The sequence below is a fragment of the Haliotis asinina genome, chromosome 1, assembly GCF_037392515.1.
Source record: "Haliotis asinina isolate JCU_RB_2024 chromosome 1, JCU_Hal_asi_v2, whole genome shotgun sequence".
Classification (NCBI taxonomy): Eukaryota; Metazoa; Mollusca; class Gastropoda; order Lepetellida; family Haliotidae; genus Haliotis; species Haliotis asinina.
Window position 1 is genome coordinate 84,101,531 of NC_090280.1, and position 24,510 is coordinate 84,126,040.

General features: G+C 39.9%; 1 protein-coding gene across 1 annotated transcript; it reads left to right on the forward strand.

The window, feature by feature from the left end:
- Positions 1-3,745: 3,745 nt before the first annotated feature.
- On the forward strand, positions 3,746-24,510 carry LOC137298341 (nucleolar and coiled-body phosphoprotein 1-like). Its single transcript, XM_067830559.1, has 12 exons — positions 3,746-3,999; positions 4,690-4,836; positions 7,995-8,909; positions 11,101-11,163; positions 14,359-14,512; positions 15,468-15,625; positions 16,511-16,891; positions 17,377-18,166; positions 18,874-19,025; positions 19,758-19,851; positions 21,664-21,741; positions 23,705-24,510. The coding sequence occupies exons 2-12, from the start codon at positions 4,732-4,734 to the stop codon at positions 23,728-23,730; spliced, it is 2,916 nt and encodes a 971-aa protein (XP_067686660.1). The 5' UTR covers positions 3,746-3,999; positions 4,690-4,731; the 3' UTR covers positions 23,731-24,510.

Below are 24,510 nucleotides of genomic sequence, written 5' to 3' on the forward strand. Positions count from 1 at the left end.
TGTTACACATGCCCTGCAAGATATTAACGTCAAATTAACAGTCGGCTTATGGCGTGATTGAAGATGGTAACTTATTGTCTCCTCTTTTGCGCTAGTTAACGCTTTTATCATTTTTATGTAGCGATGTTTGTATGGCTAAAAGAAAAAGAAAAAAAATGAAAATGAAAAGAAAAAAAGAAACATGACGGAACGTTTGGGATGTTTAACACCTTAATAGCTGACTTCATTATATTCATGGGCATTAAACATAGCACAAATTATCCGACATTTTCAGTTAGCGGTAGTAGTAACATTTTTAACAATATATTACTGGTGCCAGGATTCACAGTCAGCTACCATTTGGCTAGCTGACCCGAAACAATTTCGAACGCTACGTGCGTAAGTGCGTAAGTGCGTAAGTGCGTACGTGCGTTTGTGGACGGAAATCGTTGGTATTTCCCTGTATGACGAAGGAAATATCAAAGTACTCACACACGTATGTATACACGTTTTCCAGGGGAAGCTGTTCAGTCAGGCATAACCATTGTTACCAGATTGACAGAATTGTTGCATATGTAAATGTGATTTCTCGATTCACCATAAATCATGTAAGTATTGCTGTTTAAACGCTCCCAGTTTGACCTGAATGGGTTTCACTTACAAAAACGTGTTGAACTGCTTTCTACTGGCCTTTTAATATTCCCGTATATGTACATTATCTTGTATAGGTGACTAACGGGATCGGGCGCTCAGGCTTCCCGATTTGGTTGTGACGTCATTCCTATATTGCGAAGGCCGAATTTGAGGATGTCAGTCACTGGATTGTCTGGTTCAGACTCGATTATTCACATATCGCTGCCATATAGCTGGAATATTGCTGAGTGTGGTATACAACAACGTCTGATAGTAACACCATATTGTACAGATTAGGGGCTATAAGAATTCCTACCCGTACCAGAGGACATGAAATGAAAACAACATGCATTGACCTATAGACCGAATCAAGATACTGTTGTGTTATTAATGTTTAGAGAATAATGTAGCGCATATAAATGTTTCCCAAATTAATATTATCACATGCAGACTACTACACCAAACAAAAGAAAAAACAAACAAACAAACAAGAAACATCGCACGCGTTTAAGAAAACAGTGAGTGAGTTTCTTTACGCCACACTCAGCAATATTCCAGCTATATGGCGGCGGTCTGTAAGTAATCGAGTCTGGACCAGACAATCCAGTGATCAACAGCATGAGCATCGATGTGCAGAATTTGGAATCGATGACGTGTCAGCCAAGTCAGCGAGCCTGACCACCCGATCCCGATATAGTCGCCTCTTACGAAAATCATAACCTTAGTTATAATTTGTGGCAGGCGTGGGTTGCTGAGGGCCTATTCTACCCCGAACTTTCACGCCTCTGTGGAAGAGGTAAGTTATGCAACATAAGAAAAGAGAGTACGTTCTTGTTAATAATCATTAACTTTGAATGTTAGGTTTTATTTATTGTTCATGATGCCACTATTTTGTCACAAGTGAAAAGTTGGGGTTTTTTGGTGCCGTCTAGTACACATCAAATGTGTGTTCCCACAACACATTCTCGGCATCCGTTACGCAAGTCTACACGCTTCACCTTTGGGTGAATCACAGGGACTTGTATTGCCGAAAATAATCAGTCCTGGGTCCAACAAGCGTACACCGATATCCATATGGACCATATATCCATATATGTATATAGATATCTATGTACGCTTGTTGCATGACCCAGGACGTATTCAGCAATACAAACCCCTGTAGGTTGAGTAAGATTTTACGCCACTTTTACCAGCAATATACCAGCAATATACCTGCAATATCATTCAAGGCGTGATACAAACGTTGTTTCAGTGTTATGAGAGTCGAACCCGAGACTTCAGCGTGACGAGCGGACGCTTTAACCATTAGGCTACCCCACCGACGTTGTTTCAACTATGATCGAAATGATATTTGATAAGTGTTTAGTGAAGTACATGATTATTCATGCATGACTATCACTCAAACTGTCGATCCCGTGTAGGTACACGGTATTTGAAAGTACAGGGTTTACGGAACGCCGAAAAGTGTAATTTTGTACATAAATATTTCCTTTATAATTTACATGTTTTCAATACTTTTTGTATACATGTAGTTCACAACTTCACATCCATTTATTTCTCAGTGGTTTTGAATCAGGATTTAGGGCCGCGTCTTATGTTCTCATTCCAGTAACGGTAGTCATCGTCTTCAGGTTTATTGACTGGACTAGGGTGACAGCCATTGCTAGTATGAGCAAATAAACGAAACAGTCATATAATACAGTCCGTGCAAATCTATGAAATTTATCGAGTCGAGATTACTACTATTTCAGAAAACCATTAAACGTTTCTTGATTCTTGTTCTTGATTGCTTTTCCGGAATGTTTCTGGCAAATATTCAGAACTTTTCCTGAGAATTTTGTTCATTTAGAGATTAGATGAGACATCCAGATGTTTGGTAAGCAATGGGGATCTGAGTGAAAAAAATGACTGATGTGGGATTCAGAGGGTGCTTATGGGGTTGTCACCTCGTAACTCTAATGTTGGACAAAGCAAAACCATCTGACCTCTAACTGGGGTATTACTCAACGGACAATGGGAGTAGAGTGACAGCATTTCTCGTGTAATAATAGAACCACAACTACCACTGACCTGGTCAGCGGTATGCATTCTGACAGGTAATGTATTTCAGTGCCGACTTGTATAATGAAATGTGGACAGAACGCTTTGACATTAAGAGAGTATACATGAAGTCAACATGCTTTAACATTTTATGATTTTTTTATCATCACCAATTTCTACTTACGATATGTGAACTGAAAACATTTTCTAGATGATGTCCTCCAGATACTCTAAGAATTGAGTCCAAAAGTGTCATATAAAGTTAATACACTTAAATTGCTAATAAATAACATCTCAACAAGGGATCTTTAGTTAGTTGTGGACAGCTTCGAAGTCACAGGGGCTTGTATTGCCCCTTATATTATAAAATAATACGTCCTGGGTCCAGCAAGGGTACACTGATATCCATATACATTTGAAGAAGGATCTTCTTCTTCTTTATGTGTATATGGATATCAGATCAGTGTATCCTTGTTGGACCACGGACGTATTATTTTCAGCAATACAAGCCCCTGTGTGCGCAGTTATGGAACTTTTTATCAAATTTCTGTACATGCAACCTAATAAATTGATTGCATTGTTCTTAAGCTTTAGAATGTTTATGTCTAACTATCCTCTAAATGATTGAGAAAATGTACAGGATAGTATTTGCAGCACCCCGCACGTACGTACATAAAGAGGAGCGGACAAAAACGCTGTAAAATGACTCGATGGTGGTCAAGTGACGTCATCAAGGTGACGTCAGGGCATGAAATAATATTTTTATTGTGATAAGATCTGATGACCCGTCGTAACCTTTGCACTGCGTATATCTTCTAAAGTAACAATATATATAGCTCTCCAAATACTATTTCAAGGGGCAGCAGTCATAATTCAACATGCACATGCATTTTAACTTGTCCAGTCATGTTTTCGTCGTTTGAAATCTATGGTACCATTCATATCATGTTGATATCTGTATGATCTACAAGGTATAGGACAAAACAATCAGAAACATCAACAACAGACCGTCTTTTGTCTGATTGTTGCGACAGTGAATAATCGTTTTGAGAGCGCTACATATAGAGCGTGTCGTCACACAAGTAGCACAGCGCTTGCAGGTAAGAGACAACGAGCGTTGACAAATGACAACATATCACACCAGACCAACGTAATTCAGTTTAGGGAATTTACACAACTAGTAGCTACATATATGGCAGTGTCTCACACCAAGCCATTTTCAACTTGTAAATATGCGGAATTGACGGGACTATATTTTTAGCCGTCCAAGCCTTGTGATGTCACCGCTTGTGACATCGCTTGACTGAGAGTTTCAAAGCTTGTTGACGGACTGAGTCTGAAAAGAAGGTGAAGAATTAGTCGAATTCCAACGCTGATATGCCACAACGCTAGCCTGAGGTCTTTTTCGTTTCTGTTTATGTTTTCTATTCCACGGTTTAAAGACTTAGATCGATGTTATCGCCGACATAACGTTTCGCATGGACTTGGATCGGAGCCAAATTCACCCCTCCCATCACCTGAGATTGGCAAGCAATCACAGTGACATCACTCGTTTTGTTTTTCAAGTGAAAACGTGAAACGTCATAGATCTAATATATGACCAGTTATCTCTTATCTATTACGAAAATATTAGGATTGCTATCTCGATGAGTGGTGTTCGTTAGATGTTTTATTGGCGCTCAATCAGTCAATGCAAGAACAAAATATGTAGATATCGTTGGAGAGAGCATGTAAACTTAACCCCACCTTATCTTTTTAATCGCGGTTGTCTCACAGTATTATTTATGAATGATGTCACTGTAAGCCATGACACTTCATGTTGGCATTATAGTTCAGTGAATTTGCTTTGTTCAGTAGTAGCAGATCCACAACAGTCTATTTTTATGGTGAGTTTACCAACTTCACTTCATGGGACAGCTTTACAGATAATGCACATATCTTCAAAGGTCTTGAATGACAGCCTACATGTGGATCTTTTACCATGCTCTGAATTAACAGAATTAATATCAATGTATTAATATCTAGCTTTTTATACAGAATGCACATGGCGTACATGACGGGAAACTTATAGTTATCAATATGTCTACACCGGTGCGAGACCCCTTCGAAGACCTCCTTGACATGGGGGAGGACGAGATGGGGGTAGAGTCGCCACCCCCACTACCTGCATCCCAGCCCCCTAAGGTAAGTGTTGCATACTTTGTATCTGATGCCCCCAGCCACCTCAAATATAGGTCAAGCGGCGTTGAGGTAGCCTAGTGGTTACAGCGTTCACCTGTCACCCTGATGACCCTGGTTCAATTCTCTACATGGGCACAATGTGTGAAGCCCATTTGTGTCCTCTGCTGTGATGTTCCTGAAATCCAGCTAAGAGCGGCATAAAAATACACTAACACACCCTCTCCCACATATAAAAATGTGACTGTTTTAACTATTGTGACTATTCAAACAGCAGATATGTTTGTGGTAAAATTTCTTCAAAAAGAGTTCCTTCCGTTCCCCCATATTCTTTCCTCTGCCGAGCAACTGAAGCAACACTAAGTGGTTCAACCCTATTTATTGTACTTAATTTTAGGGCTTTTAGTTATATTTGTGAGTCCTCTAATAATATTTGTGTTTGGTTTTGTTATATTATAGTCTGGTATATGTCAATACTTGTATATAAATACTTTTGGGATGGGGGAACGTGTTGAACTCTTACCAATACTTCTATTCCTATGGTGTTATTAGGCAATTTAGATATAAGCTATTAAACTTTAGATAAATGTATCTTCTAAAAATATCCAGTCCACTGACGGTTTTGATCAACTTATCCAAGTACAGTTTAACCCTATTAGCACAGTCAGATAGGGCATGTCATCTGTTGTATGACAACCTCACATCAAGGTCACCTTTGTATGTTTAATGATTAATACTTGATGGATGCATGCAGCAAACCTTTGACCATCAAGACCAAAGCAAGCGCAGCTTATAACAGAGCGGGTAGAGTTAGTGATTTTGCAAAATATTTCAGTAATTGTGTGAAATTATGTTCACAGAATGAGATATACACCGTGTTGATTTACGTCTACTCTATGTGCAGTAGACAACTGACTAATTGCTGAATGAATCAATGTTTAACATGTTTGTAAAATATGCATGTGGCCATGTGCACAATGCTTTCTATGTCTGTAGACTTACATCCAAGACAGTATGTGTTTAATTACATTCTAGTTCAAAATATGAATTTAAAATCCTGAACATCATTTTCAGTAGATTTTGATTTTGAATGATGCAAGCATTACCCTAACTTATTAGACCTTACGACCCGTGAAGGTCCCGGGGTAGAATAGGCCTTCAGCAACCCATGCTTGCCATAAAAGGTGACTCAGCTTGTCGTAAGAGGAGACTAACAGGATCGGGTGGTCAGACTCGCTGACTTGGTTGACGCATGTCATCGGTTCCCAATTGCGCAGATCAATGCTCATGTTGTTGATCACAGGATTGTCTGGTCCAGACTCGATTATTTACAGACCGCCGCCATATAGCTGTAATATTGCTGAGTGCGGCGTAAAACTAAACTCACTCACTCACTCACTATTAGACCTTACAGAATTTCACATACCTTAGTCTTTGGACCAGCTGATGACATACTTGAATTGAATGTGAACAATAAACTATAGTGGTAGTGTCACAAGCTTGATTGAAGGTAGAGAGGTTTCCTTAGAGATCATAGCTTACTGAATATAGGTGTTTGAATGGCATTTAGAACTGACACACATAAGGAAGAAAATTTTATGAATGTCACTTTCTTTAATGTAAAGAACGTAACACATTTTAGAATATACGGTATACAGACACTTTTATGTCTGAAACACAGTTGAAGGGGAACACTTTTTATGATTATTCAATGTCTTATTTGCAGTCAATGTGACTTTTCAGAGTAGATCCTAACACCATCAAGTAAATGCTGCAAACACCACATGTATTGCAGTAAAGAAGGTGTCGATCCATAAAAGCTGTTTCTCTTCATCACACCAGTTTTGAAATGCTACTGACTTAAAGCAAATGAAGACGCTGACATCCATAAAAGTTTCCTCCTTACTAGTATTAGATAAACCTTTGGTGAGCATATGACAGCGTTATCAGCTGTGATTGATAACCTACAATGTGATAACTGACAACTGTAGTATTAACTGGCGATGAGTTGTGACAGGAACAATGAGTGACGCACTGTATTGGGTGAGTCGAGGGTCACGTGTGTGTATGTAAGTACAACAGGGTAGCAGAAAGGAGCTATATGGATATATGACATTAAATCAGATAGATGGTTGCACTTCCTGGTAGTGAAGCAGATATATTACCATGTTTGAATAGAAGCCTTGCAGCTGTGTAGTCGGACTGAAGGGTTTTACAGCCTTTGTGAACGGTATTTTAACATCAGCCTTTCATTATTTTTTGGTTATCACTTGTCAAAATTTAAGGATGAAAGTTCCTTATTGTTAGTATGATAAAATTAATAATTCAGATTGTTCTTGAATTCGTTTTCTTTTTACCAGTTTTGCTGGATATTAATAGTTGCAGGGAATGAGCATGTATGAAGGATTTGAAATGAAATGTTGAATGGCTGTATGTCAGACTAGATAGTGTGGTATGTGTATTTGCACTGTGCTAGTAGGTTGCGTGTGTATGTTTGTGACGAGTTTCTATATGCTACACCAATCCCAGTTATGCGTTGTATAGTTATTGTTATCTGAATGCACCACCCTTTAAAAATATTTGCAGGAAATAAAGTTGTGTTGTAAAAGAATAGTGTGTTTTCTGAATGTATTCATTCTGTGATTCCCTATACATCTATGATATTGCAGGATTATGGCTGATAGCTGTGATGTAACTGGATTATTTACCAGTCACTGTGGTGTCACTAAATCATTTGTAAACTGCTGCGATAGCACTGGTTTATTCACAGATTACTGTGTGAGTGTGATGTCACTGGATGACCTCTGAAATCCCTGGATTATCTATGAATCACTGTGATATTGCTGGATTATTTATAGTCACTATGATGTCACTGGACATTTATGAATTTCAGAGATATTGCTGGATTATCAATGAATCACTGTGATATCACTAGACTATTCATTAATCACTGAGATATGGCTGCAATATGGGATATTGCTGGATTATTTATAAATCACTGTGATATTATGATACTATTCATGAATAACTGAGATATCACTGAACTGTTGAATGAATAACAGATATTTCTGGATTATTTATGAATCACAGAGAAAACGCTAGATTATTGCTGATCGCTGTGATATCACTGGATTAATCTGAACACCCACTTTTCTTTTTTCCAGACTGAATCCTGGATGGTTTTGTCTAAGGGTGCAGATGACTTCAAGTCCATGAATGACTCAGATTTATTTGGTAGTGGTAGCTCCAGTATGAAGTCTTCCCACACAGATGATATTGGTGACCTGTTCTCCAGCACCAGCAGCAAGGGAGGCACCAAAGCTCATGGTAGTACGTTCAACGACCTGTTTGATGAAGGACCCTCTGATAAAAAGGCCAAGAAGAGTACATCCAGTCATGGATCGACATTTGATGATTTATTTGAGGAGTCAAAACCTGGCAGTGCCATGGATGATTTGTTTGGAAGTGTGAAGTCAAGCACAGTTTCAGGGACCGATTCTTCATTGGATGAGCTGTTTGGAAGCGGAAGTGGCAAGCAGCCGTCCCAGGCAGCTACTAAGAGCAATGGATCTCAACTTGTGGATTTGTTTGGTGATTCTGAATGTGAGAAATCGAACAGTATGTTTTCAAGCAAGAGTACTGATGGCCTTGAACTGTTTACAAGTGACTTGAAAAAATCAGAGAACAAGAAGGGCGATGATGCTGGTGATGATTTATTTGGGAGTTCATTTGGAAAGAAGTCTACAACAGATACTTCTAGGAACAAAACCGACACTCTTGATATTTTTGAGGAATCTGCTGTTACAACTTCCAGTTCAAAAACAGATTTTGATGACCTGTTTGGTAGTTCCTCTCAGACGACAAAGTCTGCTGAAGAGGCTACAGCTGTTTCATTTACAGATGATGCCTTGTTGGCCAACGGTAAAAGCAGCAGGACAAGCAGTGACCTTGATGACCTCTTCTCCAGCACCAAACCACCAGCTGCAGCAACTGTGTCGATGGATACGAAGGATACTACTGACACTGTGGATGGGAAGGCTGCTGAGATACATGTCTCACCTGTGGCGGAGCCAGTTAAGGTAGGCATCATGGCTTCAACACAGGGAATACAGGTGAGAGGTTAGAATTGGGCCTAGATTTTCAAAACTCTCTTAGCGCTAAGATAGTAGTAAGTGCCAAACATTAACATTAACTTATGACTATCTTTGTGCTAAGAGAACTTCGAAAATCTAGGCCTTGGTCTTCAGTAGCATTGCTGGTTGAAAGAGGCAACTTAAGGTTGGAGTGGTCATGCTTGCTGACTTGGTTGATACGTCATTATATCCAAATTGCTCATGCTGGTCATCTCTGGATTGTTATCATCACTGGACCAGACTGGATTGTTTACGGACTGCCACTAAGTATTTTTAGTACAGCTGTGTGCTGCCTTAAACAAAGCAACCAATTATCTAGGTTAGAAAGGTAGGATTTTACTTTCTGTGCACAACCAGGATTCACACCACCCGGTGTTAGTAATTTTCTCTCTCTCTCTCTCTCTCTCTCTCTCTCTCTCTCTCTCACACACACACACACACACACACACACACACACACACACACACACACACACACACACACACACACACACACACACACACACGGAGAGAACAAACACCTCCCTCACCATAACGCAGGTCTTGTGGTCCACGGATAACAACTTTTGTGTTGTCAGTGATAATAGTTTCTTAAACAACTTTTTTGGAGTCCATAAAATGTTCCAATATAAGAAAGCTGTTTGGTATTACTAAATGATAAACATGTGTACTATTTATATTTATGTGTCAGTTTTGTACATTGATAAAATTTGTTTTTTGACTCAAACAGACTGTTGTATTTTACATTATTCCAGAAAATCACCAATGGCACAATTGAAAGAACCATTTCCATGCAGTTTTTTCAACCAGATGATGTTTTTATTTGTTTACGTCTGAATTTTGAAACCCACATTCCGTTGCTACTTCCCCCTTAATTGGAAAGTGTCATACAGTTCGCATACATATCCTTTCATTAAATTTGTTTACACTTTTCGTTTCTGCATCCCTGTCAATATCTCTGCAATTGCGGTCGTTCCAATTCAGCAACTGAAACTAGAATTTTAGATTAGTTGCATACTTGTGCCAAATACAGGAACTAAGTTACTATTACCAATAAATTTGGAATTGTTTGGATTCAGATGTTTTTGGAACCATTAGAATACTTTTGTTAGTAACTGGGGCAGTGGGGTAGCCTAGTGGTTGAAGTGTTAGCTCACCACGCCAAAGACCCAGGTTCGATTCCCCACATGGGTATAATGTGTGAAACCCATTTTCTGGTATCCCCTGCCATGATATTGCTGGAATATTGCTTAAAGCGGCATAAAACTAAACTCACTCACTTTGTCATTAACTGGTGGAAGTGTGCAAGCAGGTCATCGATATTTTCATATTTAGGCATTGCTGAATCAGTGAATGGACGGAATGGGATTTATTTATATGCAACTTATCTTAAAGGCACAATGTCAAACATTTCCAAACATTGTTTTGGTCAATATTTTATACATTTGGGTATATTCGTAAGAAAAAGAACACTCCCAAGTCCAAGGGACATAACTCAATGGGGCTTGCTTGAAATAATGTTCAGCTGGTAGAGGGAGTGAGAGTCCATTTAATGCAAAATTGCATTAATTCATTTGAACTTATTAACTTTATATTGTTGTCTATATGCATAATGTTTTGGGGAACACATTACATTGTGACTTACCTTAGGGCTGATGGTATTATTGAGAGAAGTGCAAGTACAAGTGATTTATTTATAGTGAAATATGGTGTGACATTGTGCCTTTATTTTGTGTGATAGTATGTTGATAGCAGGGCTCCAGATAGGGGCCGTATTGGCGTATGTACGGCTGAAAAATATGCATGATACGGTAGGAAAACAATCGGAAAACGTAGCAGATGCACACCACAGCAATGGTGTATGGCCTTAGGATAATTTTCGGGCGTATTTTTCTGGAAAAGTATGGCTCTATTGTTTACTGACCTGTTTACACAAGAGTAGCAATGTTGTGCATATATGAAATGAAACACAAGATTACTTACACGCCATTAAATTCCATTTCAGCACTCGGAATGTACTTTTACCTTTTTCCAGTACTCTTGTGTTGAAGAAAAAAAGGCGTATATACTCCCCATGTTGAAAAAATTACCTGGAGCCGTCTTGATAGTGTAATTAATAAGAATTGTTTACTTTTCAGAGTAAAGGCAGCAGTGAGTTGGGAGACCCGGAACCAGATGAGTTGGACTTCTCTGTGATTGAGGTAATTTGTAGATTTGTCACGCTTTGTGAGTATTGTTGGGACCTGTGAAGGTCCAGATTCAGCGACCCATGCAAGTCGGAATAGGTAACTGACCTGATCTGGTGGTCAGGCTCACTGACTTTGTTGACACATGTCATCATTCAGCTATCCCGTTGAGAGTCCAATACAGTCATCCCTCGCAATAACGTGCTTTGCGATACCATGGATTCGGTTAAACCGCGGGGTAATCCGTGGCTCCCATAAAAAAAGTTGAACTGCGATCACACCCCTTCACGAAATTAGCTCATCAACAAATCCGCTGCAGCACTCTTATAAATTACGTGAACTAGTGAAATTCAGTTCGGATGGCAACTGACAGTGTTTATCGTACATATCCATTGTGTTTCAGTTGCTTAAAACATGCAGGATTTTCTCAACAATAATCACAACAACATTGTAGTAGTAACTTATGTAAGACAAGACATGCTATCAGTCGAGTTACGACAAGTACTTACAATGTTTGCTGTGATGTAACACACCATGCTCTTGCGCAGTAAAACACATTCATCCCAGAACGTATGGTGTCATAAACCACATTTTATTTGATTAAATTCAATCCTAATATTATTAATTAAATCTCTGGACAGAAACAGCCTAAACACTGTAAGAGAATCGCATTACCTCATTCCATACGTGTACAACTTCCGCTTACCACATTCTTGTCGGTCCGTTTTTCGTGCCTACCACGATAGCACCAATTTCACGTTATTCTTAGCAATCACGAACAGATTACAGTCTCGTAATCCATAGACTCCGAGACCAGTGTTATTTAGTCATTGAAATCATTATCAACAACTAAGTGGACAACATTTTGTTTTTTCACAATCGGAGCTGCAAGTACCGCAGGAAGTCAGCAGTGACTTGTCAGACTGTCTCCTACATAAAATGTATCCAGACTGGTAACGGCTTGTGTTCGTTGTTATATTAAGTATGGTTGCAGAAAATATGCATTATGTACTAGCCAGATAGCAATATAAAATAATCTGTTACAATAACTGCTTAATATGTAAAATATTCTGATAATGGAAAAGAAGTTCTTTGATGTAATATGGGATTGTTTTTACCCGAATCACCGGTACGTTGGACCAAAACATCTGTGCACAGCTGATTGCTCTTTCCGGCTTGGTTGAATAACAGCAAAGATGTATATTCACGTGAATATACGTCTTTGATAGCAGGTAGCATAACAGGAACAACAATGAAATTATCATATCTAGTGATTTTTGGTTCCAAGTTTCCCGTATATATATACACAGTGGAATCTGTCAAATTCGGACTCGACTGGGACTGACTTAATTGTCCGAATTACATAGAGTCCGAATTGTCCAAGTTGAACTTTTAGACACAACAGTGAAAACACATAATAAACAACAATACACTAGTGTAAAATGAATAATTATTTATTAATTTATTATTAATTTATTAATTTCACTTAGACTTGACCATCATGTTGTGATCCATTGTCAATTTCACTTTCACGTATGGAAATACTGCCTCAAGTTGGCCTGTTTGTGCTCGGAAAATCGCCGATGTAGCACAACATACTATGTCATTGCCTCTAAGCTCAAAAGAGGCTGCAACATTTTCTCATTGTTACGATATGCAAATTGTCTCATTCTTTGTAACATGTTCATCATTTCAACATGAGACACATCTGACATCGTTTCATCATCATCATCATCATCATCCGGTTCATCATCATTGTCATCTGTTTCCAAAACGAAAACCATCCATCAGACGCCTTGAAATCGGTCACACCGATGTCAGTTGCAAACTGTAAAGCTTTCTCCTTCAATATTGGTCCGGACAGTGGCATATTCTTACTTCGTACACATGAAAACCATTTGTAGAGCATCACGCTGATGTTGTCATATTTACCATTGTGCCTTCGCTTGGTTTCTGCATTTACATGTTTGGCATACTGTTGGTGGTAGTAGTCCCGTTTTCTTAAAATGGCATCTTCTATTAACTTGATCTTAGAAGCCAAGCTTAATGTCGCATATGCACGTCTTAGCTTTGGAGGTGGTACAGCCAATTTGCTACTGATGAAAAATATTCAAGACTGTTTTCTATTTATAATAAAATGACAGTGACACTGAGTGACACTGAGCTGAGTCTTCTTGGTTAAGTTGTTTGTTTACTGATTAACCCAATAATCCGCTTGAAGTCGGGGACTGCTAATTAGGCCACTCACTCCGCCTCCGACAGGAAGTCCGACGTAATCAGCATGTTTTCATAGTCAATTGCCTTGTCGGGCCGAGATTTTAGGCTGAATTCCAAATTATACAGAGTCCGATTTATTTAGCGTTTGTGTAATGATAACTTAACAAAGTTCTGCTGGGACCACCACTAAGGTCCAAATTGTAGAGAAAACCGATACACCCAAGGTCCGAATTTGACAGATTCCACTTTCATTTTCAAAGTTTGTTTATTTTCACCTTCGACGATACGATATATTTTTCACTGGGCACAAGTCACGAAATAGCAGTTTTGTTATGTCCTTGGAAAATATGATCTTACTTGGCCTTTGTTCCACATTATGTAATAGGTACTACAACGCTGATGTATAATAACACGGGAGGGTCATCCGTGGACCCTAAGACCTGCGTTATGGCGAGCAGTGACTGTATCTGATTTATCGTATTCATGCAATGTGAAAATTAATGAACATTTAAAAGTATACATTTTGAACAGAGTTTTGTAAAGTTTCTCAAGTGATCCTATTCTACCATATTGCTTGTCACCTGTAACCCATGCTTATTTTGTGCTGTGTGTTTATTTTTCATTTTTGAAAAGATCCTTTTATTCAAATCAATGAAAAGTTAATTATTATGCTCTCCATCAATCACAGCTAGTCGGTCTAAAGATATTTGTTGTTGATGTGTATATTTTTGTCACAAGGTGATGGTGGATTTTACAAGTGGTGTTCGTTTATCAGGCCAAAGACCTGGGTTCGATTCCCCACATGAGTACCTACTCACTCTTGTCACAATATGGCTGAAATTTTGATGATGCATTGTGTAACTTTAAGACACTCAAACTTCCCTCGAGACACATGCTTTTTATGATGTTTGTGTGAATGAATTCATCCAATGTTCTGTGGTATGAATGACACACCATGTTCTTGATTGTGATGATCATGCTTTCTTCACTCAGGATACCTCGTTACTCGATCCAAACATTGTCAGAAGCAAGTCATCACTACGGAAACGGAGCTCGCTGGCACGCAGAAAGAAGCCCACTCGCAGCAGTATGAGACGAGTGTTTCAGCAGACAGAGGATGGTATCAGTATCAGCCCTACAAGTGCAGGTACATTGTATTAGGATTTACTTAATCTCGCAGTTAGAGGATGGTCGTATTGTCAGCCCTACAAGTGCAGGTACATTGTGAGAGGATTTACTTAATCTCGCAGTCAGAGGATGGTCGTATTGTCAGCCCTACAAGTGCAGGTACATTGTGAGAGGATTTACTTAATCTCGCAGTCAGAGGATGGTCGTATTGTCAGCCCTACAAGTGCAGGTACATTGTGAGAGTATTTACTTAATCTCGCAGTCAGAGGATGGTCGTATTGTCAGCCCAACAAGTGCAGGTACATTGTGAGAGGACTTGCTTAATCTCGCAGTCAGAGGATGGTCGTATTGTCAACCCTATGAATGCAGACAGGTTGTCAGAGGACAAGCACCTAATCACTAGCACCTAACCCACTCAGCCACCATCATCCTCACCCCCAAGACATGAATTATGAATGGTCCCTAATAAAGCAAGAATGGTATCTTACATTTAGCCAGTGTGCTGCCCAGTCAGGCTATAGCTGTAGATTTACCTGAAACTTACTAGCCCATAAAATAAGTCACTAGCCCAAAATTTGAATGTTGAAACTAAGCAAGAGATTTAAAAAATAGATGAGACCAAGACATTGTCAGCATCATTAAGCTGCTAAGAGGATGAACGTTTTTATCAGGTCATAATTTTGCATGATTTATAAGTCTATTATTACTTTTAACGAGACAAAGAGAGTGATATGTTCACTAGTAACTTTGGCCTGTGAGTGTGGAAATTTTCTGGTCCAACTGGATTTTTACTAGCAATGGCTAGCAGGCCAGTGGCTATTTCGCACACTGCTTTTAGCCTGTGTCAGGGTCAGGGTCAGGGTCAGGGTCAGGTGCACTTATTCATTGATACTGATAGGCTGTATTCTTCTTGCATCAGAATTGATTCCAGCTTTGATGCTATATATCATGTGAGGATTGTCATTGTTTGACAGATGCAGACAAGGATGGGGTGGAAGATCACGCTAAGCCAGAGGAAGAGCCTGAGGCCAGCATCGCGAAGGATGAGGACAAGAAACCTGAAGTGGTCAAGAAGTGCCCTGTGCCTGGTGGGAAGCTGCTTCTGGGGCCTGATGTCCTAGCTCAGTCTCAGGTAACACAGCACGGACTGAAACTCTATGGACCTTTACAAAAACATTTAGTGATCTGCTCGAGTTGCCACTGACTTGTGTAAAGGTGATAATCTACAAAGGCTTGAGAAAAGGCTTCCTGAACTGTACTTACACAGCACGGACTGAAGCAGTACGGACCTTTGCAAAATCATTGAGTGATCTGCAACACTTGCCATGGAATCTTCAAAGATTTCAAGCTATTTCCTTCTGACTTTTACTTGTTTTGGAAAGCAGACATTTATTAGTTATGAACTCTTGATGTTTTGAGAAAATTAATGTAGGTGTTTCTAGACCATGATAAAGTGCATACGATGATGTACCTCCCCTGTTCACCCTTGAAGGTCCAAGATGCAATAGTCCTACAGGAACCCATGTTGGCCCTACAAGGCGACTCTGCTTGTCATTAGAGGCGACTAATGGGATTGGGTGGTCAGACTCGCTGACTTGGTTGGCACATGACATCGGCTTGCCCAGTTGGGCAGATCGATGCTCATGTTGTTGATCACTGGATTTTCTGATTCAGACTGAATTATTTACAGACTATATACCTGGAATATTGGTGAGTGCCCCATAAAACCATACTCACTCACTCACTCTTTTCACCTGTGAGGATCTGGCTTAGACTCGATCTTCAGCAATACATGTCAGGTTTGCTGACTTGGTTGACACCTGTCATTATATCCTAATCAGATAGATTGATATTCATGCTGTTGGTCACTGGATCATCTGGTCCAGACTTTTTCTTCACACACCCTCGCCATATAGCTGCAATATTGTTGGGGGCAGTGTTAAGCAAACAAACTAACAAACAAACAACATCCCCCCCCCCCATATTCTATTTCTTCCCATGATCCTTTATTCTACAGCTGCTGAAGGGCATCGGCAGCAAGAAAGGTCAACCTTCAGCCAAGATTGACAAGGTTGACACCGAGACTGCAGCTTCCTCTGAGGTGAAAGCTGAGCCCAAGCAGGAACTGCTTCCCCCTGACAAGCCTGAAGAGAAGCCAGTTGAAAAGCCAGAAGAGAAGCCAGTTGAGAAGCCAGAAGAGAAGCCTGTTGAGAAGCCAGAAGAGAAAGTTGAGAAGTCAAAAGAGAAGGTTGAGGAGAAGCCCAAACCTGAGGTCAAGGAGAAGACTGAGGAGGTTGCTACTTCCAGTGCTAGCCCAGAGAAAGTGGAACCAGTTGCGAAGAAAGGCCCTGTTGGTGGGAGGCTTGTGCTGGGACCTGATATGCTGGCTCAGTCTCAGGTACTGTTTTAAACCTATTGACAACCTCATTTTGTTGAGACGTCCACGAGACATCTTCTGATCTACTGTAAACTGTCTTAACTGGTAAATATGTGCATATTTAAATCAGCCAGCAGTTCAGGCTAATTTTTTGTAGGTGTTACTCCTGTCCAAGATGATAGCGGTGTTGCATGTTCTCTTCTTAACATTATCACTTTGTGATGCTGGATCGTTTTGTACAGTGTGTGAAGTCATCTTTCGGGATCTCTCTGCCATGATATTCTTTGAATATTTCTGTGGTCTCAAACCCACCACCCATCCTCCCTCCATCCATCTCTCCCTCACTCACTCCCTGCCATATAGCTGGAATATTCCAGAATGTGGTGTAAAACCTCACCTCACCTCACCTCACCTCACCTCACCTCACCTCACCTCACCTCACCTCACCCAAACCCCAAATATCTTTGAGCCATTTTGAAACCAGTGTTTCTTATGTTTTTCTTAAGCTGTTAAAGGGTATTGGGGACAAGCGAGGTCAGCCCTCCTCTTCAGCAGAATCAGTCCGTGATCAAACAAATGGTACTCCCTCTGCCAGTGAGCTGGACTCAGTGGAGGACAAACAGAAGCCAGTCATCAAAACTAGGAAACCACAACTCAGCCCCAGGCCTAAACTTTCTCCACCTTCCGATCTCAAAACAACAAGGTCTCAGTTGAAGGAGACCCAGTCTGGAGAGACCAAAAAAGGTTCCTCTTCCGTCTCTCAGGAGACTGGTAAGGGCAGTGTGTTTCCTACTGTGCTAAAGCCTGCTGTGCCTCAGGAGAGCATCAATAACAAGACATCATCTATGACCTTGGAGAAGGTCAACCTCCGATCTACACGAAGCAGCAGCATTGAGACAAAGGTCACCAGCCCCACGGTGGAGAATAATGTGATTCATGGGGAGCTGTCTGAGAGGAAGAACTCCCTCAGGAGAGTGTCACCAGGGAAGACCAAAGAAGAAGAAAAGAAAGAGGAGAAGAAGGATCAGCCTGCCTGGATAACTGGGGTGAAGTTACGGAAGACTTCACCAGGAGTTAGTGACGCCAGCAGCTCTGACACCACCCCGTCCAGGGGCTTCACCGACCGCACTCCAATAAAGACATCTGAAGCTATCCAAAGCACAACCAAGGTTGAGATAGCAGTTAGTCCGAAGACCAGTACAAGTGTCCGCACAACTACTCCTCGTGTCCCAAGGGAGGACCGACCTCAACCAAGCCTTAAACCACTGGTGGACAGGCCCAAACCCAAGACTGAAGGTGATCTACTTTTTAATTGTACTTGGCTTTATAGAAATATTAGATTTAGCAGAAAAGAGTGACTAATGGACTTAAACTTCTATTTTCATAAAACAAATGCTTCCTTTTATCTGAGCACATCTCTTATTGTGACATAGATAGATCAAAGTTACGACCACCATTTTTGAATATTGTAAAGCCATTTTAAGGCTGAGGACATGTCACATGTCACAATTTAGTGTACAGAGTTTCCTCCCTTGAGTATCTATTATCATGGGTTCTAATCCTGAAGATGTTTCTCAGCATCTTACTGTGGCTCCAGGGATTTACCAAAGTTGTACACTTCTCAAACCTACATCACTTACACACCATGACTTTACTGGAATACTGCTCAGAGCTGTGTTAAACCACTTCCTTACTTTATCCTTGTTTGGAGGACATGTTATCTCGTGGCAATAACATTTTCACAATGCAGTAACTGTCAGCATCGTTTTTCAACAGATGGTACAACAGATTGTCAACAGTGACAATATGAGACCATGAATTTGAAGATTCAAACAGTTTTGTGATGATATTCACAAAATATTGCACATATTCTTTAGTCTATTTATATTCAATATTGTTTTCCATGTTTACATTTGATAATCACCCGAGTATTGATGATTTTGTTGGGGAGGAAGGTATTTTTCACCTCTTGAATATTAATCTGAATTTGTTGTATATCTTAGCCAAGCCCAGTAATGTGAACGGTCGTGGTGATGCGTCTGTGAGTAAGTCTCCCCTTGGTGTGCGAGACACCAATTCAACTACGGAAGACTTGCCGGCGTGGAAACGGGATCTAGCTGAGAGGAGGAGGAAGAAGAAAGAAGATCCAAGTCCTGTAAGTCTCACGTCAACTCAGCCAGTTAACTGTCATTACCTTTTCAAAGTGCCTGGGAAGATATAAGTTAGAACTGGCATTCAGCAACCCATTCTTGTTGTAGCAGATGACAAACAGTGTCATGTCAGCATATCCCAATTGTAACAAGTGATGCTCATGATGTTGATCACTGGATTTTCTGATCCAGACATGAATATTTACAGGCAACCACCATATAACTGGTACATTGTTGAATGTGGTGGCAGACAGACAAATCCAGCTGCTAAAATGGTTTCATGTTCAACCCATGCTAGTCAGTCACCTACATATGGACAGTATGACACCATTGTCATTTAGAGAACATTATTGTCGGAATTGCCACAACATTGTCTCCCTAGGTAACATATTGTACTAATAACTGTGGATTTTAATCATAGTCATGACATTTCTTGATGTCTCAGCATCATTCCTCTGCTCATATTTGCTTTCCACCAATTGGTTAACTGTACTCGAACTGCTTCACCTCAAGTCACTCCAGAATTATGCTCACATGCAGTGATATATCTTTAAATACTTTCAAGTTTTGTGTGTTTTTCAAAGACACAACAATGTCATAAAATCAGGTGGAAAATTAGTCTGGACAAGCTACCTTCTTGAAGTCACTTGCCCTGTGGCAAGTCGCGTTTAAAAAAAAAATTAAACCCCTGTAGCAACTTATTTGATGCATTGATTGGCATTCGTTGTTTGTTGTAGAGTACTCCAGTGAAGTCTGAAACACAAGATGTGGCAGCTAACTGGCGTTCCCAGCTGTCACAGAAGAAGAGGAGGTCTGTGGCATCGCCTGCAGGTCAGACATTTCACTGTTCCCGTTCACATCTCACTTTCAATCCAAAAACTCATGTCGACAATAGTCGACACAATCATAACACTGTGCAAGCAAAAAGCATTGATTAATACTGTGATCAAGGCACATGAAAATACTAGTGTTAAGACAAGCACACAACTATGTTTATATTATAGTTTTTGGAGTCAGGAAACTTTATCAGTTACCCGGATCCCTGATGTCCAGAAACCTTGCCTTCCGATCAGTTTTCATAAAGACTTTTTGAAAGTGACTGTCTATTAGTGTTACTTCTGTAAGTGCAAGAGTCTGACATGTGGACACAAGTCAAGGTCTACTAATCCGTATATATGACCAGTCTGCAGGGTATATTGGTTTTGATTAGTAGGTGTATCTGACACTAAGTAAATCATTGAGTTCTAACTCAAGTTGCTCAGTCAGTCAAAGCAATAAAAGTATGATATGTCAATATTCAAGTACAAAATCCCAAACTTTGTAGTGTTTATACATGTAAAATACATGTTTGATGGTCACGAACATTCTTGAGTTTCCTTGAGTTGTATGAAAACAGAAAATCTAGATATCTTGATATTAAATTTTCGGGACAATATGCACAAAAAAAATGTAAAAGGGTATCTGAGGTCTCAGTGTATATTGTTTTATACCACATGGTCAACATATGGGTAGTTGCGTACTAATCTCGTACATCATTAGAGTGTTGTATCACGTTGACCTGTGTCATAATGACTAGACCTTAGATTCTAATGATTTGATTGGATAACTGATGACCTTGCAGTTATGTCACATAACAAACATGTGAATTCATTCACTCTGCGAGTTATATTGTGGGAAGTGCAAGAAGTGTACAACCATACAGCATTTTTCTGCAACGTCTTTCTGAAACCGATTTCGGTTTGAAACCATATAAGTAACAAATATATGCTAATTTGTCAGTTTAATGCTTGTAAATGTGGGTAATAAGTGTAATACAACACTCTCTCTCATTACTTATGAATTATACAAACCTTATGACCTACCTGTGGTCAGATACCATAGGAAGGACACTGGTTTTGTATGATTTGTATGTAATGAGACCTCATGAAATACTCTCTATATACATCACACTGGGTACCCATTTGCTGCTTGGCAAATACACAGTGCCATTTAGTAAGTGGTTAAATGTACCCAATGTTAAAGTATCACAGTACAGTACAAATTCAAGTACTTCTGTGAGGATGAATCCCCAGTCTATTGTTTGCCATATAGCCTGGAACCAATGCATACATTGTAAGTTGTTTATTGGCCCCTCAGAGCCCATGGGTTAATGTACCATCGATGTTTGGTTATGTTCCCCTCGCCCTTCAGGCTTAGGGAACATAACCAAACATCGAGGGTACGTCAACCTATGGTCCCCGAGTGGCCAGTGAACAAGGTGTTTATCTTACCGATCACCTCAATGTTAATGTTGAACTGTTTGAAGCATGGGTATTGGATCGTACACTTCAGCGAACTTGTGCAGATCAAACAATTCGATTGTATTGTCTTAGTAAAATAGCCACTGTGTAAATCCTGTTCTTGAAAGTAATAGATGAGTGCTTAGCCAATCAGAAAACAATATCTATGTGTGAGGTGAGATAATACATTTTGTCAACTTTGTGTCTCACCCCTACATTATCGATACTATGGATCTGTATTTATTTTTCTCCTACAAGAACTGTCACGTGATCTTAGGCCTGCAAAACTATATGCTGTTCAGTTTATCAGCACCCTTCTAATAATTTAGTAATTGAAACTCGTGTGTCTGTCTGTGTTGTACAGGAGATGCCAAGGCTAGCCCAGATAGCAAGCAACCGGAGTGGGCGATGCAGGCAGAACAGCGCCGAGCAAGGCTTGTCAGTGAGTACAGCTTTCACTTTTTGAAGTATATGAACACGTTTTCAAGGAATGCATATATCATAAGTTTTAAGCGCCAGTGTGTGTATGTACTACATTCATGTTCAAGCCTTCTCTACCATGGAGGCAAGCCCAGTGCCATTCTTGGGATATATTCCTGTCTACCATTATAGTGTCTATCCCACACAGCATTCATTTTCAATTCTTCTCTACCATGGAGGCAAGCCCAGTGCCATTCTTGGGATATATTCCTGTCTATTATTACAGTGTTAATCCCACACAGCATTCATTTTCAATTCTTCTCTACCATGGAGGCAAGCCCAGTGCCATTCTTGGGATATATTCCTGTCTACCATTACAGTGTTAATCCCACACAGCATTCATTTTCAATTCTTCTCTACCATGGAGGCAAGCCCAGTGCCATTCTTGAGATATATTCTTGTCTACCATAACAGTGTTAATCCCACACAGCATTCATTATAAAACCCTCTCTACCATCGAGACAAGCGCTATGCAGTCCTTGATATCTTTTCCAGTCTACCATCATGGAGTTCCTTCCCCCCCCCCCAACCCCCCTAGCTACCATCATTGGGTCAGTCCGATACACCTGTGTCATTCATGATTCTACTTAATGCCTGGTATCTCCCAATCAGACCTCTAGTGGAAATGCTCCTTGACTTGTGTTTCAGTTTTGTTCTATATTTAGCGAAACGTGTCAAGTTATGATTTTACAGGAAACATAATGTATGATGAAAATACAGGGGTTAAAAATTACCATCGCTTGATGCCCGAGACAAGTCAGTTTTCATTTCGGGCAATCAAATAATGTTATCTTACATGTCTGTGGGCAACTAGATAATTACCACTTACAGTTGCAAACTGGAAATAAAGTCAGATTTCATTTCATATCTGCTCAAAGTGTACCTATTATTAATTTCACAATTGTAATAAAGCAGAGTTCTCTTTCTTAGCTATTTATCACTTCTCAATAAATATTCCACTAAACATTAACATCAAATGCCATGTTCATTTATTCTTTCATAATTACATAATCATGTCATAAAAATCAGAATAAAATCAGAGTAAGTGGAAAATTAGCCAGGACAAGTTACTTTCTTTAAGTCACTTGCCCTGTTTAAAGTGGCTTAAAAAGGACAATGACCCCCTGAAAAATACTTCCAATGACAGTGGGTGTTTCCTAGCTACCTGTTGTGTATTTTAACTTCTAATGTGTGTTTCAGTGGTTCCTTAAAATTGTTATCTGTGAAAATCTGGGTTAGAATTATCTTCAGCAACCCGTACTTGTTGTAAGAGGAGACTAGTGGGATCAGGTGGTCAGGGTTGCTGACTTAGTTGACATGTGTTATCACATTCCAATTGCTTAGATTGATCTTGTGCTGTTGGTCACTGGATTGTATGGCCAAGATTCAATTATTTATGCACTGCCACCATATTGCTGGAATTTTTCTGAGTGCTAGTTAGAACTAGACTCACTTACTCACCTTGAAATTGTTGAGTGAGTGAGTGAGTTTAGGTTTACACCGCACTCGGCAATATTCCATCTATATGGTGGTGGTCTGTAAATAATCGACTCTGGACCAGACAATCCAGTGATTAACAGCATGAGCATCGATTTGCGCAGTTGGGAACCAGTGATGTGCCAATCAAGTCGGCGTGGATGACCAGCCGATCCCGTTAGTCGCCTCTTATGACAAGCATAGTCACCTTTTATTGCAAGCATGAGTTGCTAAAGGGGTGTAATACCCTGGACCTTCACAGGTCCTTGGAGTTGTTGATTGGGCCTTAATAGGCTGCTAAAAGTGCCTTTTTATTAATGTCTAATAAATAGTATAAACCCTAACAGTATGTGCTCAGTTTGTGCTAGAACCTATTCACCTCTCTCTATTTCCTTCAGGATTTTATCATTGTTGATATTTTTTCCAATTCTGCTGTTCTTCATTTCCAGAAGCTGGACTCATTGGACAGAAGTGATCAAAAGAAGCTCCAGACAGCAAGTCTTATATATATTTCTTCATCCTTTCTGCTTGTACAGTGAAAGCTGGACAGCCCCACCCCTAGAGCAGGGATTGCCCATGGGGGAACTAACCCCCAATATGGGAGGGACTGTGTAGTGATCTCTGTCATTCCTCTGTGTTACTCACAACTCTTAAGCAATCTTAAGTGTTAATGGTGCTCAAATTCTTGTTGATTAAGTATTGTTAAGTCTCGTAAGTATCGTAAACGTTGGAGATTCTACAATTACAAAGAAAGGTTGTATTTGTGCAAAGCCATCTTATTCAGGTGATCAGAATTCCATGGCCTAGATTTTCAAAGCTCTCTTAGAGCTAAGATAGTTGTAGGTTAATGTTAATGTATGGCACTTACGACGGTTTTGGCACTAAGAGAGCTTCAAAACTCTGTGTACCTTTAACACAGGCTTGTGACAACCTTAGCGCTGAGGTTATTTTGAATAATGGCACTTTTGGCCGCATTGCACAAAGGCATCTTATTACTATGACTGTCTTAGGCCTATTCTGAGGAAAGAAGTTATAATCACCTTAGCACTAAGATACCTTTGTGCAAGAGGGCCCAGAGTTGCAGCACCCATGTGGTTTCCTGGCAACACAACATACAGAGCTTCTGCCTCTGGTATCATTACTACATGTGACTGATTTACCTAGAAGTTATTGTAAGTTATTACAATGAGAGATAATTCAGATGATTGGACCATTGAATAAGAAGAGTTTCTCAGACAACCTTTTGTTAAAAAAA